At 40.6% G+C, this 18,979-nt stretch overlaps 1 protein-coding gene and 1 long non-coding RNA gene across 5 annotated transcripts in view; one reads left to right on the top strand and one right to left on the bottom strand.

Annotated features, from left to right (window-relative positions):
• The first annotated feature begins 4,087 nt into the window (after positions 1-4,087).
• The window catches only part of KRAS (KRAS proto-oncogene, GTPase), a 39,329-nt gene continuing 24,437 nt past the window's right edge, over positions 4,088-18,979 (top strand). The window contains exons 1-2 of one of the 4 annotated variants that reach the window (XM_070619335.1): positions 4,088-4,467; positions 8,295-8,416. In XM_070619335.1, the coding sequence (XP_070475436.1) occupies positions 8,306-8,416 (111 nt within the window). In that variant the 5' untranslated portion in view covers positions 4,088-4,467; positions 8,295-8,305. The remainder of the gene's footprint in view (positions 4,468-8,294; positions 8,417-18,979) is intronic. The other 3 variants (XM_070619336.1, XM_070619337.1, XM_070619334.1) reach the window with 3 other exon arrangements.
• Positions 9,782-16,131, bottom strand: LOC139083365 (uncharacterized). The gene is made up of 3 exons (XR_011540021.1): positions 14,939-16,131; positions 13,471-13,513; positions 9,782-10,524 (listed from the first exon to the last, which is right to left on the bottom strand). It is a non-coding gene; the product is annotated as an uncharacterized lncRNA (long non-coding RNA).

The following is an 18,979-nucleotide window of genomic DNA, read 5'->3' as shown; positions in this document are numbered from 1 at the left end:
GAGACAGGGCTAAAGTTTTCTTATAATTTCATTCACTTCAACAAATATTTATAGAGGCCCTCCTATGTGCTAAGAGCTATGGGATATGGTGTTAAAGGAGCCAGGGATTTTGGAATTAACAATCTAGTCGGGGAAACAGATATGCAAAAAAAGAATAGAAAGTCTCATGAAATAAGTGTCCACAGGAGATTATGTGCTGGGTAAATGAATTAAATAGCACCTATTCAGTGGTACAATGTCCCACCTGAGAAAAGTGAGATAGAGTCCATGAAAGTGTCCAAAGGGGTTCCTCCTGCTTAACTTCCCCTGCTCTGTGTTCTGCTACTCTGGTCACAGATGGGTACCCAGGACTGGCACCCAAACTAAGGCAATGGTCTTTAAGCCAGGCATAAAGAAGGCCAGTCACCAATCAGGTGGCCCATCAGGAAAATTGTGTCATAAAGACCCTTCTTATTGGACAGTGAATGATAGATGCACTCAGATCCTCTCTCTTGGGATGTTTTAAATGTAAGTCACAGAGAGCGGTCACGAGAAGCAGAGCTAGCAGGAGAAGCTGAAATTGTGTATGAGAAAGAAGCAGAGAGCTGCTGATTCAGGAAAATGACAAAATTACTAGAATGTGGGCAGTAGATGCTTGTTAACGAGGGATGAGCGAGGCACCAGAGCCTGTTGCTGGATCACAAGAACTGCAGTTGATTCCTGGAACGACTCATGTGGTTTGCTAAAGTTTCCTTATTTCCTTAAAGGAAACCCTCAGCACTTGCTGTGCTCTGAACATGTCCTGATATTTTATCTCTCGCAAGAGCCTAACTAACACAAGGGTATTCCTGTTGTTTTGGTTTTGATTACATCTGCGGAAGAGGGTATCTCATGAAGGAAAGGGCCAGTAGGATCCTCACAAAGCAGGATTAAAAGGATATGCGCATGTGCACGTGTGTATGTGGCTGCCTTCCCAGAAGAGTTTAACAGTAGTGGGTAGAAACTTCAGTTACATCTTAGAGCAAGCCTGGAACGAATGGGCCTGTGTGCTTGTCCTTGGGGAGTGCAAAGAAAGGGAGAGCCAGAGAAACCATTCAAGGCAGCCTCTAGGTTTAAGGAAGAGGAACCCAAAAGATAGTAGAAAGCACAGCTGCCAAGAAAAAAGAGAAATTTGAGTATCGTCTCTAGATCAGATCATTTCTCAATGTACAGACTGCTAACCACCAGTTTAGGATCACCTGATTTGTTAAAAATCAAGATTTCTGGTTCACCTTAGACCAAGCGAATGGAATACAAGGGTGAGGGGCCTAGGAACTTGCACTTTTGTAAGTATGCCAGGTGATTCATGGAGTGCTTTCCTTTGCAAGCACTGCTCTAAGTGCTGTGTCAAGGGAAGAAAGAGAGTGTTGGGGAGAGGCTGCTGGCTTCTGAGAAGGCACTAAGGACTGAATGGTGGAAAGGCCTGACATAGCGTTGCTGTAGGAGTGAAAAGGAAGGAGAGAGAAGTGTGTGAGGTGACACTGGAGTGCAGGGTGCACAGAACAGACAGCGGGATGCAGAATTGCCTTAGGAATCATGAGCCCAGATGATAACTGAGACCACATGGATGCATTAGGTTTCCGCTAACGGCAGAACTTTTATAATCAGCATAAAAGTGCTATATATAATAGCCCTCTATATTATAGTCCTTGTAAGATTTACGGAGCACCAACTACAGGGAGAACATTGTATTAGCAGCTGTGAAAGAAAACAAGAGCTTATCATGTACTTGAAGTTAGACAAAATAAATCTGTGATTTACTGTTAAGAGTAACTAGAAAGAAACATACCAATAAGTGCAAATTCATTCATTTAAGAAAACCCATTGTGTCCATTATGTGTGAACACTTTTCTAGACTCCGTAGGGTGCAGTTTATCGGAAGGTGACCTGGGTGAGTTTAAAGGCAGACTTTATAAGAAGGTGAAAACAGAGATTACAGAGAATTTAAGGCACTCTGTCCAAGTAAGGATTTAGAGTCACAGAGGTCAGAAGGAGGGTACCTAACTTCATTTTTGAATTAAATATTCCACAAATATTTATCGAGTGCCTATCATGTCATAGGCCTGCCTACAGGAAATCCCTGCCTGCGTGGAGCTTATATTTTGGTGGGAGGGAGAGAGGAAAACAAAGTAACTAAGTTCTATGTATATTAGAAGGTGATAAGTGCTCTGGAGAAAAATAAAGCAGGAAAAGAGACAGGATTTGCCACCAGGCTGGGGTGGGGGCGGGGGGATGCAATATCAAAGACCATCTTTTGGGAAGAATTCATTGGAAGACATTTGAACAAAGCTTTATAAGTAAGTGTCGGAGGAAGCTTTATGGATACATAGTGGATGTGTGTCCCAGACAGAGGGGCAGCAAGTGCAAATTCCTTGAGGAAGAAGCCTGCCTGGCATTTTCAAGGAACAGCCAGCAACCAGTGTGTATGTTAGGAAGTGCGGAAGGAAGGCACGTAGGATAAAAGCTCAGAGAGGGGCTGGCCCGGTGGCTCAGCGGTTAAGTTCCCATGTTCTGCTTCTCAGCGGCCCGGGGTTCACCAGTTCGGATCCGGAGTGTGGACATGGCACCGCTTGACACACCATGCTGTGGTAGGCATCCCACGTATAAAGTAGAGGAAGATGGGCACCGATGTTAGCTTAGGGCCAGGTTTCCTCAAAAGAGGAGGACTGGCAGTAGTTGGCTCAGGGATAATCTTCCTCAAAAAAAAGAAAGTTCAGAGAGGTAAGGGGTTTTTGCTTTTACGTTAAGTGGGATCATGAGCGAATTGGGAGCAGAAGAGTAACCACGGTCTGACATGAAGGACACTTCATTGCAGCGGTGTGAACTTGGGCTCAACCTCTCTACATTGGTTTCTTCATCTGTAAACTAAGATAGTTGTGATGAGTAAATAAGATGATATGCACAGAACATTTAACAACTACTTGACACAGAGTAGGTTTCTCCTTTCCCTGTCTTCTACTTCCTCTCCTGCCTCTTCCACCTGGTTACCAGGTGCCAGGAGAGGAAGATGGGAGTAAGCTTTGCAGATTGCAGCCCATAGAAGGAGTAGGAAAAAAAGGGTGACAGTTGGTGTAAGGCCGAGGTTAACAGACATCATAGTTGGGGTTTAAAATAATTGTTTAATCCTGTTCTATGAGGTGGAGAAGGACAGAATTGGAAGCTTAGGTTCACATGGGTGGTTCTCTTAGGTATAGGCGTGGGCCTGCCAGGCCTCAATCTTTAAAACTCAAACAATTTACCTTTCTAGGTAGTTTATCAACGCAGACTCTGGGTATGCAAGCAGTTTTAATTGTTCCATTGTTTAATGTAACTCCCTGAACGTTAACTGATTAATCTCAGTCTTCTAATTAATGTTTGAATGATTCTCCTTACCTCTAAACTACCCAGGGCACTTCTAGTTAAAAATAGTCTTTCTTCTGCTTGTGCCGTCAGGGTCAATAGGTACATTTGAGGTCGCTGTTTAGAGTAACCAGTGACGGCTTCAAAATATCCATAAAAACAACAACAAAAAACAAGAGGCCACTCCCCCACCCCTAGATGAGTGATGAAAGGGTTAGTCACGTTGCTTTGGGCCTGGGGCTAGGTTCCCAGCCCCAGTGTGGAGGCTGTTCATCACCAAGCTTTGATCAGAAAGCCCCGGGGTGGGGAACTGCCTGCCTGTCTCTCCCAGTCATCGAAGTTGCCTCCCACATTTGATGACTGCATGTTTATTTACTCGCAATGATAGTAAATGAAGGTGCGCAGGGGTAGGCCGACCCCGAGGGGCTGCGGGATGGTCGCAGCTCTTCCGTGCAGCCCCGAGAGGGCTGCGGCGGGGTCGCCCACGGCGTCGCTCAGGTGTCTCTGCTGTGAGCGCGGCGGACCGCGCGCCGGCCCGGGGCCGAATCGGCGGCGGCGGGGTCGGTTGTGCGGCGAGAGACTGGGGGCGGGCCGCCGCGTGGGGCCGCCGCCGCTCCTCCCGCCCCGCCGAGGCGCCGCCCAGACCCCCTGCCCCGCCGCCGGCCTCGGCCCCGCCGCCGCCCCTCCTCCGCCCCTCCTCCGCCGGCCGGCCGCCCGCCCCCCGCCCCCCGCCCCTGGCCGGCCGGCCCCCTCCTCCTCGCGGGCGGCGCTCGCCGGCTCCCTCTCTTCCCTCTTCCCACACCGCCCTCCGCCGCTCCCTCCCCGAGCGAACGCCGGTCTGGAGAGGAATCGAGCACCGAGCGCATCCATAGCTCTGCCCTCTGCGGCCGCCCGGCCCCGAACTCATCAGTGCGCTCGGAGCTCGATTTCCCTAGGCGGCGGCCGCGGCGGCGGAGGCAGAGCGGCGGCAGCAGTGGCGGTGGCGGCGGTGGCGGCTGCTCGGCCAGGACTCCCGGCCCCCGCCATTTCGGACTGGGAGCGAGCGCGGCGCAGGCACTGAGGGCGGCGGCGGGGGCCAGAGGCTCGGCGGCTCCCAGGTGCGGGAGCGAGGTACGGAGCGGACCCCCCTCCTGGGCCCCTGCCCGGGTCCCGACCCTCCCCGCCGGCGCCGGGCGGGGCCGGCGGCGAGTGAATGAATTAGGGGTCCCCGGAGGGGCGGGGAGGGGGCGCGGGCGCGGAGCCCGGGCGCACGGGCTGGGGGGCTCTGCAGGGGGCGGCGCGGGGACGCGGCGACGCGGGGAATGAGGAATGGGCGGTGCGGGGCTGAGGAGGGTGAGGCTGGAGGCGGCCGCCGCTGGTGCTGCTTCCTGGACGGGGAACCCCTTCCTTCCTCCTCCCCGAGAGCCGCGGCTGGAGGCGGCCGGGGACAAACTCGCGGGCCGGGCGGGCTGCCCCTCCGGGCGGTCGGGTGCGGTGGAGGTTCTCCCGCTGCGCTCCAGTCTCCCCTCCCCCTCGTCGTCCTTCCCTCTCCCTCCCTCTGCCTCCTCTCCCGCACCTCTTCCTCCCTTCCCAGCCCTCGGCTGCCTCGGTGACTGCCTTCTCTGCTGCATCTTGCATCTCTAGGACGATGGTATAAACTTCTCCCTCGAGCGCAGGCTGGACCCATAGTGGTCCTTTCCAGGGTGTATGGGGACATACGGGTAAGAGGGCAGGTCACGTTTTGGCAGAGCATAGGAAAGTGCTTAGAGACCACTGTTTGAGGTTATTGTGTTTGGAAAAAATGCATCTGCAGCCGAGTTCCTGACTGCTCCCCTCCCCCATGTATGGGCTGTGACATTGCTGTGGCCACAAAGGAGGAGGTGGAGGTAGAGATGGTGGTGGAAGAACAGGTGGCCAACACCCTACAACGTAAAGCCTGTGACTTAGTGAAAAGGAAAAAGTTAATCCCAGAAGGTCTGTTTTGCTTTGTCAAGTGAAAACACACGTAGAAAACCCGCAGAGCAGAAGCAGGGCTGTTTCCTTGCTAGTGGAGCGTAGACAGCAGTAACTAAAATCGTACCTGAAGTTTAATTTGCCGATTCTTGTCCTTTCCCCCATCTCTTCCATGTTACCTTCATCCTTATAAATTTGACGCCCATCCCAATAGCACTCACACAATTTTTTTTTAACTGATTCAGGAAAGGAGTTAATTGTAGCAATTTGCCGGGCAACTGCCTGAAATACTCTTAGGCATGTGCCTGCTATAGTTGAAGTCCTAAGCTAGCCTTTTTCAGTGTTGATATCCATCAAAACAAGAGGCTAAGAACAGAAAGGTATTTTCTGACTTTTACATAACATACATGTTACATTCGTAGTGGACAAAAAATCATTTACAAAGAAATTACAAAGGGAAGAAGTCTGTTGTAATCATCATCTCAGAATCAACTGTATGAGTGATGTCACTCTTAGGTGACTAAGGTCTAAAATGCTGACTCGAACATGTAATAGACTATAGACATCAAATATGGTTGATATCAATACTGTTTACTTTGAGATTAGCCATCCACAGGCATACTTGGTTTTCAGAGACGGTAGATGAGATGATAATTCAGTTTTATGACAAATAAAATGAAATTTTTTTTGCTTAACAAAATGTTGGGTTCTGGGCCCAGTTCCACCCCTTGCTAGCTTTTGTAGCTTTCAGTGAGGGGACTCCTTCTGGCCTATGATCATTAGTAAGTCCCCTTGGGAACCCAGTTCTCTCTAGTGGATTTAAATATTACTTGGTTTTTAAAATCCAATTCAGGGATTTTTTTCCAGCATCAACCACTGCATGAACAAGTAGATCAGAAGGTGTCTGTCTTTCAGAATTCACACATGTATGTACAACTAAGCTCGAATCCACTATCTGTCCACAGGATCGCCTAGGCTAGCAAACGTTTTGGTCATCAGGACCCCTCTGTACTCTTAAAATTTATTGAAGATCCCAGTATGGGGTATATCAATATTTACTATAATAGAAATTAAAACTGAGAATTTAAAAAAATTATTAATTCATTTAAAAATAGAAATAATAAGCCCATTACTTGGTAACATAAATAGCATTTTTTATGAAAAAATAACTTTTTCAAAACAATAAAAATTAGAGGAGTGGCATCGTTTCACACTTTTGCACATCTCTGTAATTATGTGGCTTAATACAAGACATCTGGATTCTCCTATCAGCTTCTGCATTCAATTTATTGTGATCACACGTCTGGAAAACTCGACTGTACGCTTGTGACAGAATAAGAGTGGAAAGGGTAAATAACATCTTAGTGTTATTATGAAAACAGTTTTGACCTCTTGGACCTCCAGAAAGTCTTAGGAGCCCCAGTGGTTTCTTGGACCACATTTTCAGAACTGTTCTAGGCCAACCAAATTGTTTTGGGGGGTGGGGTGGGCAGGGAGCTAGAGGATACATTTTGGTGTGATTCTCCTCATCCATCCCATTTGCTGTGGCCTCTATTTAGAATAAAAAGAGTGAGCAAATGGAATAAGATACATGTTTGTAGTGGGTCCCGGGATGGCCTCAGATGAGCAGCGAGTAAGGCCGGGTGGTGCAGAATAGGCCAGTCGTGTAACAGTCTGTGATACAACAGTTGTCTGGCCTGTCTGCTCTTTGTGAGAGGGCTCAGAAATAGAGTGAGGAGGTGGTTAGTACATTATCATTTGGAAAACCATAGTATCCTTTTGTTTGTTTGGTGTCTATTTGGATGATTCCTGGTCTTCAGTAACTAGGATGCTGCGTGTATACAGTCTTTATATACAATATCTGCGCAGTCATTAATTTTGAACTACTTATTCTGTAATAAATTAATGTGCATTTATTGCCATTCTTTCTGCATTTCACTCCTTATTTGTAATGATATGTAGATACTAAGGGAAAGGAGTAAAATTAGATAAATTCATTTTATTTCAAAAAGTTTGAAACAACTGACTAAATATATTTTCCTCTTGTGCTGTTAATCTTACAAGTTGTAATTATTGCAAGTATTGGGAGACAGTGTACGAGAAGCAAAGAGTAAACGTCACACGAATTAGTGAGAAATACACACATCTTTTAAAAATTCATTAAAAGCAGTGCTTATCTTTAAATTTTATATAATTATATTTTTCTTGTGCAGAATGCTGTTTTTCAGCACTAATATAGGATTATATGTTGTGTTTGATGATCAAGTCATGTATACCGAATAGTTAGTTCAAAATTCTCAAAGTTCTTTTGGTTTTTACACCTTTATTTTCACCACCAGGTATTTTACAGATTAAAATGTCATCCAACATTGTCCTTCTCTGTTTCACTGTCTCAATTTTTGTTTCCCCACTAAAGAGTCCAGCTTTATTTGACCCTCCTCCCCCCGAGCCCCCATCTGATTCTGGCAGCCTATCCAGGAGCACTACTATGATGATGCTTTTGAGAACTTTTCAGTAGCAGTTGGCTCCAGCAAAGACACTGAGCATGTCCACTTGTAACTCTTACAGGCCCAAGTCAGCTAGGAATACTGTAGAGATAGCTGTCAACAAGTTTGGTGTGGGTGTGTCCACGGCGTATAGAGCACTGTGCTAGATACTTGTACTGAGTGAAGTCATGACATGTTCCTTTGCGAGCCATTAGTTGCTACAGAACGGCTGGCTGTTTAGATAGAACAACCTGAATGTAAGATAAAAGAACTATGTATTCTGAATGCATTTTTCTCAGATGTTGATGGAGCAGCTTGTAAACAAAGTGCAATTCATTACAATACACATCTGTAGTCAACTGAAGTTTTCATCATTGAATTTTGTGAGGTATTTTGAAATAACTTTCCATCTAAAGGTGAATTTGTGTTAAAAGGTATTGATAGAGTGTTTGGTTTATATTAACCTCATGTGTGACACATGTTCTAATTGAGTCACATTTTCATTATTTTTATTATAAGGCCTGCTGAAAATGACTGAATATAAACTTGTGGTAGTTGGAGCTGGTGGCGTAGGCAAGAGTGCCTTGACGATACAGCTAATTCAGAACCACTTTGTGGATGAATATGATCCTACGATAGAGGTAAATCTTGTTTTAATATTATGCATATTGATTTGTGCAGGCTCATGCTTTGGGTCCAAAAAAAGGTTTCTCTGATCATTGTTTTGTAACTATTCATTACAAGGCAATTATACTGAAAATAATTTCACTAAGTTATCAGAAATGTACTTGAGTTTCAAGGCTTTAACTCTCAAGTTATATGTAACCATAGATATAGAGAGCTCTGCTTCTCAGGAGAATATCAAGATCCATGACCGTCATTCTGTGTTAGTATATGTGCATTTTGATTGGAAGCGTCTTTCAGTTTTGTGAGAGAGTGAAAATGTGAATTTACTTCTTATCTGTACCCAGCAGTCATTAAAAAAAAAATGTGGCCATTATTTTTATGGGTTTCTTGGTAGTTTGACGTCACATGTAGAAGTTAGAGTTGAATTATACTGGTAAAATGTAATCGTTTGATGGTTGATTTAAAAAAAAATTAGTATTTTCCTGTTTTCACATTGAAGTAGTAGAGAATCTTCAGCTACCTCTGCATTTTCAAAAGCTCATTCTTTGCTTTAATATATAGATAAACATATAGCAGGTGTTAGATAAGGGTACCGCTACCAATCCTTAACCGTTGCTCTGCAGCCCTTTTTTTAATTTACTTAAGGAAGTGTTAGGATTATTTTTATTACAAGTTAATTAATGAGTAATTTCCAGACTTTTTTAGTTTCATGAGAACTTATCAAAGTAAAGGCCACCAGCAAAATGTGTAGAATAAAGGCCTTCAAGAGACCTTGAGAAGTCAGGTAGTATTTCCTCTGCCTTCTGGCAGCACTATGCTCAAATTATCTCAAGCAGATAAGGATTTATTTAATCCCAAAGACCTACAGGAGGGGGTGACCCATAACTGTCCTTGTTAACTCATTTCCAGAATGTAATTATTAGTGTGTTTTATGCATAATCTGAATCTTCATGTTAAGTTTAACATCATTGGAGATGAAAGTAAGTATATCACCTCGTCTTTGAAATAGTCTTATGTTATTAGTTATTTCTTAAGACTTCTTTACCCCAGGTTAAGCAGTCCTAATCCCTTAGCTTTTATACCACATCTGATATACCACTTTTTTTAATCAGCTCTGAATATTTCCCAGAGCTTTCTTTGAGTCCCAAGCTGTGGAATCTATAACAGGTCACAATGCCCTGTTAGGGTACTATGCTGTGTAACGTCTTGAAGAAAGACTTTGATTGTATTGAGGTAGAATCTGAGGGCACTGGTAGCCTTTGGGAAGATGTTATGCAGTTTAGAACACTGAGGCTTGATTAGATAACTGTTTATAAGGAAATGTCAGATATTTTTAGTACTGCAGCAAAAAATGGAGAAATAACACTTATTTGCAAACATTTGATTTAAACATAGAGGCAACTTTTATTTGGCTTCTAAGTTTAAGAATTTGCATTAGTAAAGAGGAACAGTCTAACTGAAGTGGACCACATGTATAATAGTCTATATTTCCTCTTGACAAGTCAGTTCGATGCTGTATGGTGGTTTTGTTTTCCTTTTTTCTTTTTTTTTCAAGGAGGATTAAATAGTTCACCCGTCTCCAAGCCATTTCTGGTTCACCCATTTCTACAGCCAGGGTTACTTGGCATACTCTGCCATTTAAATCAGGTTTAAAAGGAAGTTTTAATAGAATTCAGGTTAAGCATGAAAGTTTTCCTGGGATTTTGGAAGATGATTTTAGCAGAAGTTCCCTCCATCTTCTCTGAAATTCTGAGGATTTCCATGACCCTCTGTTTCCTATCAGAGGTCATGAATGCATATGATAATGTGATGAAACAAGTTAGGAAACCTTTTGGTCTGATAAAGTGTAATATAAATCTTAAAGAAATAAAGCTAAAGGCTAATCCTTTATTTTGGTGGAAGGTAGAAAAAGTTTATAAACTCAAACTCAACTCTGATTGCGATTTCTGCCAAACCAGAAGACTTGACTTGGGAAGCATTCGTTACCTGTGACCTTTGAAACTGACGCTCCCTCCTTTGCTGCTTTAGCACCTGGGAAAAGGTACCAGAGATTGTCTCTTATCTCCCAAGTTACAGTGAATCTCTGAGGGAGCTGACAGATTAAATTCTTAATGTAGTTCATCTACAAGAAAAGCAAGAGAATTTAGTAGTTTCTTTCAGTAAATAGTTAAGTAAAAATGCTAACTTGAAGATTTTGGAAAAAGTTAAAAAGGAGGATAGGGGGGATAGCACCACTGCTGTTAGGTTTTGATTGGTGAATAATGTAGGTCAGAGAGAAAATGAGAGAGGACATAGACTTTGCACATTTGGAATTCTCATCAGTTTTCCTGCATTAAAACAAATGGAAAGAAATTTAGAAAAAAAATTTAAAATCAGCTAATACCGTATTTTCTAGTGGTTTAGAATTTGCAAAGATTTAGGCTATGAGATAGATATGCAAAGTAGTCATTGTTTCCTTCATTTAAAGATAAAAATGGTCTCTGAGACGCTGTGACTTGCCTAAGGATACTTAGCTACTAAGTGGTGGAATTTTAATTTAAGTTTTCTGAGACCAAGTTAAGTGTAGGCTTGTGTTAACTTTTTAAAAGTGAAAAATTAGCTTTCAAGCCAAGAAAATATTTAATATTGGAGACTGATGCAGATTTATCAAGATACCAAAATTTGAACTTAGCATACTATCTAATGACATCTTACTGGCAGAGAGGTGGTACAGAATTAAGACAGGTATGACACATAGATGGAGCATATTTATATTTGAGGCTGTGTGCCTGATAATCCCCTTCACATCTACTCTGAAGATTTTACCTTTCTCTCTTACGAAGGCCACCAAAGAGTTCCAGAGATAATGAAGTAACTCGTTAGCAGGGCAAGATTATTAAAAACTTAAAGCAATCCCCCAGACACAATACCAGGCTCGAAATAATACATGCTTTTATAGTTTAGAGATCGCTTGTTATCATTAAAACATGTTCCCTGAAATGTGTTTTTCCAAGCTAAAATTTGTTGGAAGGAGAAAAATCTTGTCTTTAAAAAAATGTAAGTAGTTATAGACATAGAGATCAGAATGATCAGTTGATCAATTAGCAAATAATATATTTGCTACTGCATATAACGTGTTAGTAAAAATAGACATAGAAGTATTTTTTAGCAGGCTCTAATTTATTGATATTTGCATGCTTCTGTTAATGTGACACTTATAATTCAGTACAAGTCTTATGCCTTTCTTATTGAAAGTTTCCTATCAGTAAGAAAGAATGAGTTCATAATTGGATTAATTTGTTCCCTCTTTAGTGCTCTGAGCTGTAGAGTGTTTATTCACCAAGATTGATCAGTTTCTCTGTTTTTTTATTTTGCCTTGTTAATTGTGGAATTTACTTGTGGAATAGGGTATTTGGATCATAGAGGGAAAGTTTGTAATGTTAAATCAGCACTGAAGAGTGGGGTAAGAAAAGCCTTAGGTAATGTTGTAAGCTGTTATTTTTCTGGCTTTATACATATGTATCAATACTTAGCAGTGAGGAATGGATTGGGAACTTTGCCCCTCGGGACATTTGGCACTGTCTGGGGATATTTTTGGTTGTCCCAACTTGAGGGAGGCATCTGTAGTGAGTAAAAGCCAGGGATGCTGTTAAACTTCCTACAGTGCAAAGGATGGCCCCGCAACAAATGATTTCTTGGCCCAAAATGTCAATAGTGCTGAGGTTGAGACCCTAAAATGTGTTACATAAAGCTTTAAACATCCCGTAAATTGTCAAATTCACGTCCCTGAATAAGGTTTATGTTAGATTTTCTAACATAATATAGATTTAAACTTTACCTTTCTAAGCTAATAACAGGTTATATTACCTTACTCTAGCACTTTATTTAAACATTCTGTTTTTAAAATAGGGTACACACAGCAATTTTGTAAATGCATTTCTCTTCAAGGCTGGCCAGCTCTTCCCCCCTTTCAAGTGAGTGCCCTCTACTGGTCAACTTATTTGCTTTTATAATAAATCACAATGAAATCCTAAGTTTGGATAGTTTTCCTATTTAAACTGTGGGTATAATCAATTTCTAAAAATATAGAATTTATTTAGAAATCTTATTTTATATAATTAATTTTAAAAATCTAAAGTATCGGTTTTACTCTGCTAATATTAATATAAAGATTACTGTGTAGACTCGTTAGGCCTAACTAATTAAATATGTAGGTGAATATTTTTAACTGAGAAAAGAAATGTAGCGGTGTAGGAGAAAATAGGGTTGCTAACACTGATTGAGCTTACTTTGAGGAAATAAAAAGTGGCAATGTGGCTCTCTGAATTTCTTTACATGAACAGGGGAGATAGGTTATAGAAGAGTGCAAAGCTTAGCCATGTGTTACATGGGGTGTTAGGAAGGGCATATTCAAAAGTGGCAAATTGTGAAAGTTTACATTTTGTAGAACAGTTGTGAGCATCTGATGTTTAGAATAACACAAAATTCAGGCACTGTATTTAGGTCAATTTAAGAATAAGTACTTAATAATAATAACTTTATTTAGACCTGAATATTAAAAATTATTGGACATATTTTATGCTAACTTGGGTTTTTATAAATATAAAGCTTTAAAAACATACAAATGAAAGTTGGTAATGGAAATAAGTGAAAGGAAAAAAATGTTTTTATGGTTTGGCATCTTTTAAGAGATTCTAATTTTAACAATGCAGCTGGTTCCTTAATTCCATCAATATTTATTCAGTGCCCCCCCCCCCCCCATACCATGCAGCCTTCCTAGGGCCTGGAGATACATTGAGGAGCAAAAGGGACCAGATCCCTGCCTTCATGGAGCTTATTGGTCTTAGATGTATTTTGAAGAGCAGTGTTTCTAGACAGCGATCCTAATTATATATAACTTAATTCAGAGGCTTTATGCTTTAGGAAGGCATTAGATTTCTTCTGTCTCTTAACTGTATTGTCTCATACTTTCTAGGTTTATGGAACAGTTATATTATTGTGATCTTAATGTAAAATTAGTGGAACTCTTAATAAAATTACTAGTCAAAATAAAATATTTGAGAGAATTAAGTAGGGATATAGTGCTTACCTTAGGTAATTTTTTCAGCTTTTTATTTTGAGAAGTTGCAAACCTATAGAAAAGTAGTAAAAAATAGTACAGTGAATACCTGTTACCCTTAGACTTGACATATTTGCCTTCTGTGTGTGTGTGTGTGTGTTTGTATGTATATATGTGTATACACACATGCTTGAATATATATTATTTATTTTTGCTGAAATACTTGATAATAAGTTGCATATGTTGTGACCCTTTACCTCTAAACTTCTACCTTCTAAAAGAGGTCTGCTTACTGGCCACATCTAGCCTGCTGTCTGTTTTTGTAAAGTTTTATTGGAGCACTGCCATGCTCGTGTGTTGACATGTTGTCTGTGGCTGCTTTTGCACTAAAGTGGCAGAGTTGAGTAGTTGCAACAGAGACCAATGACTATCTGGCCGTTTACAGACAAAGTTTGCTGATCCTATTCTAAGAGGAATATTTCCTTGTGTAACTACAATGCAGCGATGAAATTTAGGAAGTTCAACTTTGATACAATACTTTATCTAATATACAGTCCCTATTCAAATTTTATCGGTTCCCAGAATTTTTCTGATCCAGGATCAAAAATTGGTTGTCCTGTCTCAAAGTCTCTTTTAATCTAGAGCAGTTTTTCAGCTTTCCTTAGTCACTTATGATAATAGCACTTTTTAAAGAATTCAGGCCAGCCGTTTTTGTAGAAAGTCCTCTCATTTAGTTTTGTCTGCTAGTTTGCTCATGATCAGATTCAGGTTACACAGATTTGGCAGGAATACTAATAAGTGATGTTTTGTCCTTCTTGGCGCATCAATCAGTACTCTGTGGGCTTTAAGATACTTTAAGACCATAAATATCCTGTTCTCCAACATACTTGTACCCAGTGGCATGTAGCATCCACTGCTAATTCTTGCCAGAATAAATTACTACCATTGTGGTTGCAAAATGGTAATCTTCTAACTCTGTCATTACTTCTATGTTTATTAGTTGACATGTACCATAAATAAGGGCTCTCTCTTTACTCTTCCCTCTCCTTATTTCTCTTTACTCTTCCCTCTCCTTATTTATTTGTTTGGTTTGTCTTATTTGTATCAGCATGGACTCATGGATTCTTTTGGTATTCAATGTATCTGTTACTGTCATTATTGATTTCGATGCTCAAATTTGCTTTTGATATGGCCAGTGGAATCTCTTTGAAGCTGGCCCCTATCCTTTTGACATAAGCTCATCAGTTTTTGAGCTCTTCCCTACCTTCTGGAACAGTGTGTTCCAGGTTCACCTTGTTCTTTCCCTATTCCCACCTTGGATTCAGCCATTTGTCAAAAGAGCCCTCATTCCTTTTAGCGGGAAATGCCATTTAGAAATCAAGACCTGGATGTTAGGTATGTTTATTGCTACTGGGGTGTCACTGCTTCTAGACCCTTTTCAACGGACAGAGCTAAGAAATATATTTTATTTAAAAATCATGAGTTCGTTCTTCCTCACCTTTCTCCATATCTTCTTTCTCCTGTGGTGAGAACTCTGGTTCTACCTTATATGAATTTTAATGTTAAACATTAGACAGCTGTTGAAATAAAAATGATAATGTCAGCCTTAAATCCTAGTTCTTGTAGTAGTATCTAAGTAACATAAATTGAGTGAATTAACATTCAGTTAGCTTGTTTATTTGTGGAATTGAGATTAAATATTTTTCTCCATTGGGAAATGTAGGGATTGTTTTCATTTTCAAAATATTCTTAAACCATTTAGGAAAACATTTAGGAAAAGATTGAGCTATTTGGCTACATAAAAATTAAGACATCATCTTTAGCAAAAATGCAAGACAAATGGAAACCTGGAAAGCCTATTTGCATCATATATCAATCAATAAGCTCTCATATAGGGGCTGGCCCCGTTGCGCAGTGGTTAAGTTCACATGCTCCACTTTGGCAGCCCAGGGTTCGCAGGTTTGGATCCTGGGCATGGACATAGCACCGCTCGTCAAGCCATGCTGTGGTGGCATCGCACATAAAATAGAAGAAGATGGCACAGATGTTAGCTCAGTGGCAGTCTTCCTCACACACACAGAAAAAGGAGCTCTCGTATATGAATTAGAAAAAATTAAACATTCAAACAGAAAAAAAGGGGGGAGTGGCTAATAATATAAATAGCCAACCTATATACCATAACGTAAATTAAAAAAAAATGATGTATAAACATATAAAAAGATACTTCATTAGTATAGAAGTGCAAGTTTAAACAATAGTATTTTTTAGTTTCGAATTGGCTAAGATTAGATGATAACAGTGCTGGCAAGGAATGTTTATTGCAGTGTTGTTTAATGGAAATAATCTACATGTCTACCAGTAGGGAATGAGTAAAGTAAATTATGGTGTATCTATACCAATTATATTATACAGTTGTTGAAAAAGATTAGGTAGATCTCTGTACTGACATTGAAAAATGTCTGTTATGTAAGTGAAGCTGCATCATAGCACATTGTGTAGAATATGATTCCATTTGTCTAAAACCACTGTGATATGTGCATAAAATATGGTAGGACATCTGCCAAACTCTCATTCTCTGTAGAGTTTGATTTTTAAAAATGAGCATATACTATTTGAAAGGAAAAAGTAAATACTCGTTTTTTTTTTGGAGGAAGATTAGCCCTGAGCTAACATGTGCTGCCAATCTTCTTCTTTTTGCTGAGGAAGACTGGCCCTGAGCTAACATCCGTGCCCATCTTCCTCTACTTTATATGTGGGACGCCTACCATAGCATGGCTTGCCAAGCAGTGCCATGTCCGCACCCAGGGAACCTGCGAACCCCGGGCCACCAAAGTGGAACGTGCAAACTTAACCGCTGTACCACCTGGCCGGCCCTGTAAACACTCATTTTTGAGGGAGAGAAGTCACTAATGTATTAGATACCATTATATTATTTCATATTTACTTTCTTCCCTCTTTTTAAAGCCTCAACAAATTGGATAATGCAGATGTATCTTGGATAAAGAAATCGGTATCAGGCCAATTAAAGAATAGCTGAGAGATATATAATACAAAACATGAAAATTATATTGGCATCTGGAATTATTAAGATTGGATCCACGATCGATCCAGCCTCACATTCTGACCTTGGCATCAGGTGATAATTTGTGGGAGAATGCCACATGACTTCAACAGTTTATAGATGTAGGCTTTATAATATCCTCATTTTCAAATCTGTTATGCAGGTTTTCCTTGTTTATTCAGACTTTTGAACCAGCTTTATCTCTTGAAAGTAGTCTCTAGGCTTAAGCTAAGATTCAATATTCTCATAATTCTCGTAATTTCAAGTATCCATCATTTAGTAAGAAGTCTTTGTTTTCTTTATCCTTACTTTTAATGAATGTCTTAATCAAAAATTCTGTCATGAGAACCAGCTCTTTTAACACTCTTGCTGCCTAATCAAAACAGAAATCCAAACCCTCAGTTTTGGATCGTCTTCCCTGGAGCTCATCCAGCTTCATTATATGTAATTTGAAATACAGTGACCGGTTTTACAAAAAAGTTGTCCAAGTGGAGATGTACAGTGATTTTATAAGGACACCATACGACTGTTGCCGTCCATTCCTAGTAGCCAGTGTCCTGCCCCCTACCTTTTTGGCCTATGATAGCATGTTCAGTGTAATACATAAAATAATACAGTTAACTTTTTATAGCACTTTCCATTTTATAAAGGGATTTTCATGGTCTTTAATCCTAACCTATGTAGTCCTGTTTGTTGTTATTTACCTGCTTTTACAGTTGACGGAACAATGGCTTAAAGCAGATGAGAGATTAAGTAGTTTGCCCACGCTCACTCCACAAATAAATGGAGTTCTGCGACTGCCCATAGATTGAAGATTCAGGAGTACATCTCTAGCCTAGACTTCTGTCCTGAGCATCAGCCCAGTATATCAAGCTGCCTGTAGGTCATAGCCACTGGAAGAACCCACAAACATGGAATTCAACATGCTGCAAACTGCACTCATCTTTTCCTCTTCCCTTCCCCTTCTGTTCCCATCCCCAATCAATAAGCTCTGCTATTTAAAAAAGTTCAAATATAATTCACATAGCATAAAATTCATCCTTTTAAAGGGTCTAGTTCAATGTTTTTTAGTATATTCACAAAGTTATGCAGCCGTCACCACTATCTAATTCCATAACATTTTTATCACCCTAGCAAGAACCCCCGTACCTGTTAACAGTCACTCCCCAATTCCTCCTGCCAGCCCCTGGCAACCACTAATCTGCTCTCTGTCTGTGAAATTGCTTATTCTGAGTATTTCCTATCATTGGAATCATACAGTATGTGGTCTTTTGTGTCTGGCTTCTTTCACACAGGATAAAGTTTTCAAGATTCATCCCTGTTATTGCATGTTTTGATACTTCATTCCTTTTTATGGCTGAATAATATTCTGTTGTATGGATATACCATATTTTGTTATCCATTCCTCAGTTGATGGCATTTGGATTCTTTCGCCCTTTTTTGACTATTTTGAATAATGCTGCTGTAAATGTTCGTGTACAAGTTTTTGTGAACATATATTTTCAGTTCTCTTGGGTAAATACCTAGAAGTGGAATTGCTGGGCCATATGGTAGAGCTTTATGTTTAACTTTTTGAGGAGCTGTCAGACTGTTTTCCCTAGTGGCTGCACCATTAACATTCCCACCAGCAATGTATGAGCGTAGTTCTGCCAATTTTATCCATCAACTGTTTCTCACAACTATTAATATCCATCAGTACTGTTGTTGCTGCCTGTTCAGGTTCTATCACTTCTTGTAATAGTTTCCTAATTCATCTCCCAGCCTCAAATCTGATCCCTTTCTATAATTGGTTATAATAATGCTAATAATGTTATAATAATAATGTGAACCTGGTAAATCTGATCTTCCCTTTCTACTTAAAAACCTTTCAGTGATTTAGTATAAGATGAAGTTCACAACTCCTTAATATGGCATACAAGACCCTCCGTAAGCTGCCTTCTGCTTGATTGTTTCACTTCTACTTACCTATAATCCTTCTAAGCTAAAGTTTTAGCAAACTTCTTGGTTCCATGTACTCAACATGCTGTTTCATGTTTTTGTACTTTCTCTGTGCTCCTCCCTGCCTGGAATGTCCCTGTCGTCCCCTGTCTTTCTTAATTCATACAAGCAGAGTTGATCTCTCCTCCTTGTGTGCCACCACTGTACTTTGTCCTGCATATGGTGTTGCATTTATTTCATTGTCTTTTAATTATTTGTTTACATTCATTTCTCTCCCACCTGACCTTGCTCATTGAGGTCAGAAACTGCATAATGTCTGGCACAGTATATGACACTTAGTAGATTTTTACTGAGTGTTCCTATGATCCAGGAGAGAATGGAGTAAGTAGGTGGGATTGAACAAATATGCTTGTGTTTATATATCCCCAATTCCTTGTTTCTTCCCTATTATAATTCTAGTATACCAGGTTATTGTACATGTTTCTAGCTGTCTTTGAGAACTGTCTACAACAACCTTCGATGGCTTATAACCAATAGTGT

The sequence above is a fragment of the Equus przewalskii genome, chromosome 5 (assembly GCF_037783145.1).
Source record: "Equus przewalskii isolate Varuska chromosome 5, EquPr2, whole genome shotgun sequence".
Classification (NCBI taxonomy): Eukaryota; Metazoa; Chordata; class Mammalia; order Perissodactyla; family Equidae; genus Equus; species Equus przewalskii.
Note: the sequence above shows the minus strand (reverse complement) of the source record. Positions and strands in the feature narration are given on the sequence as shown.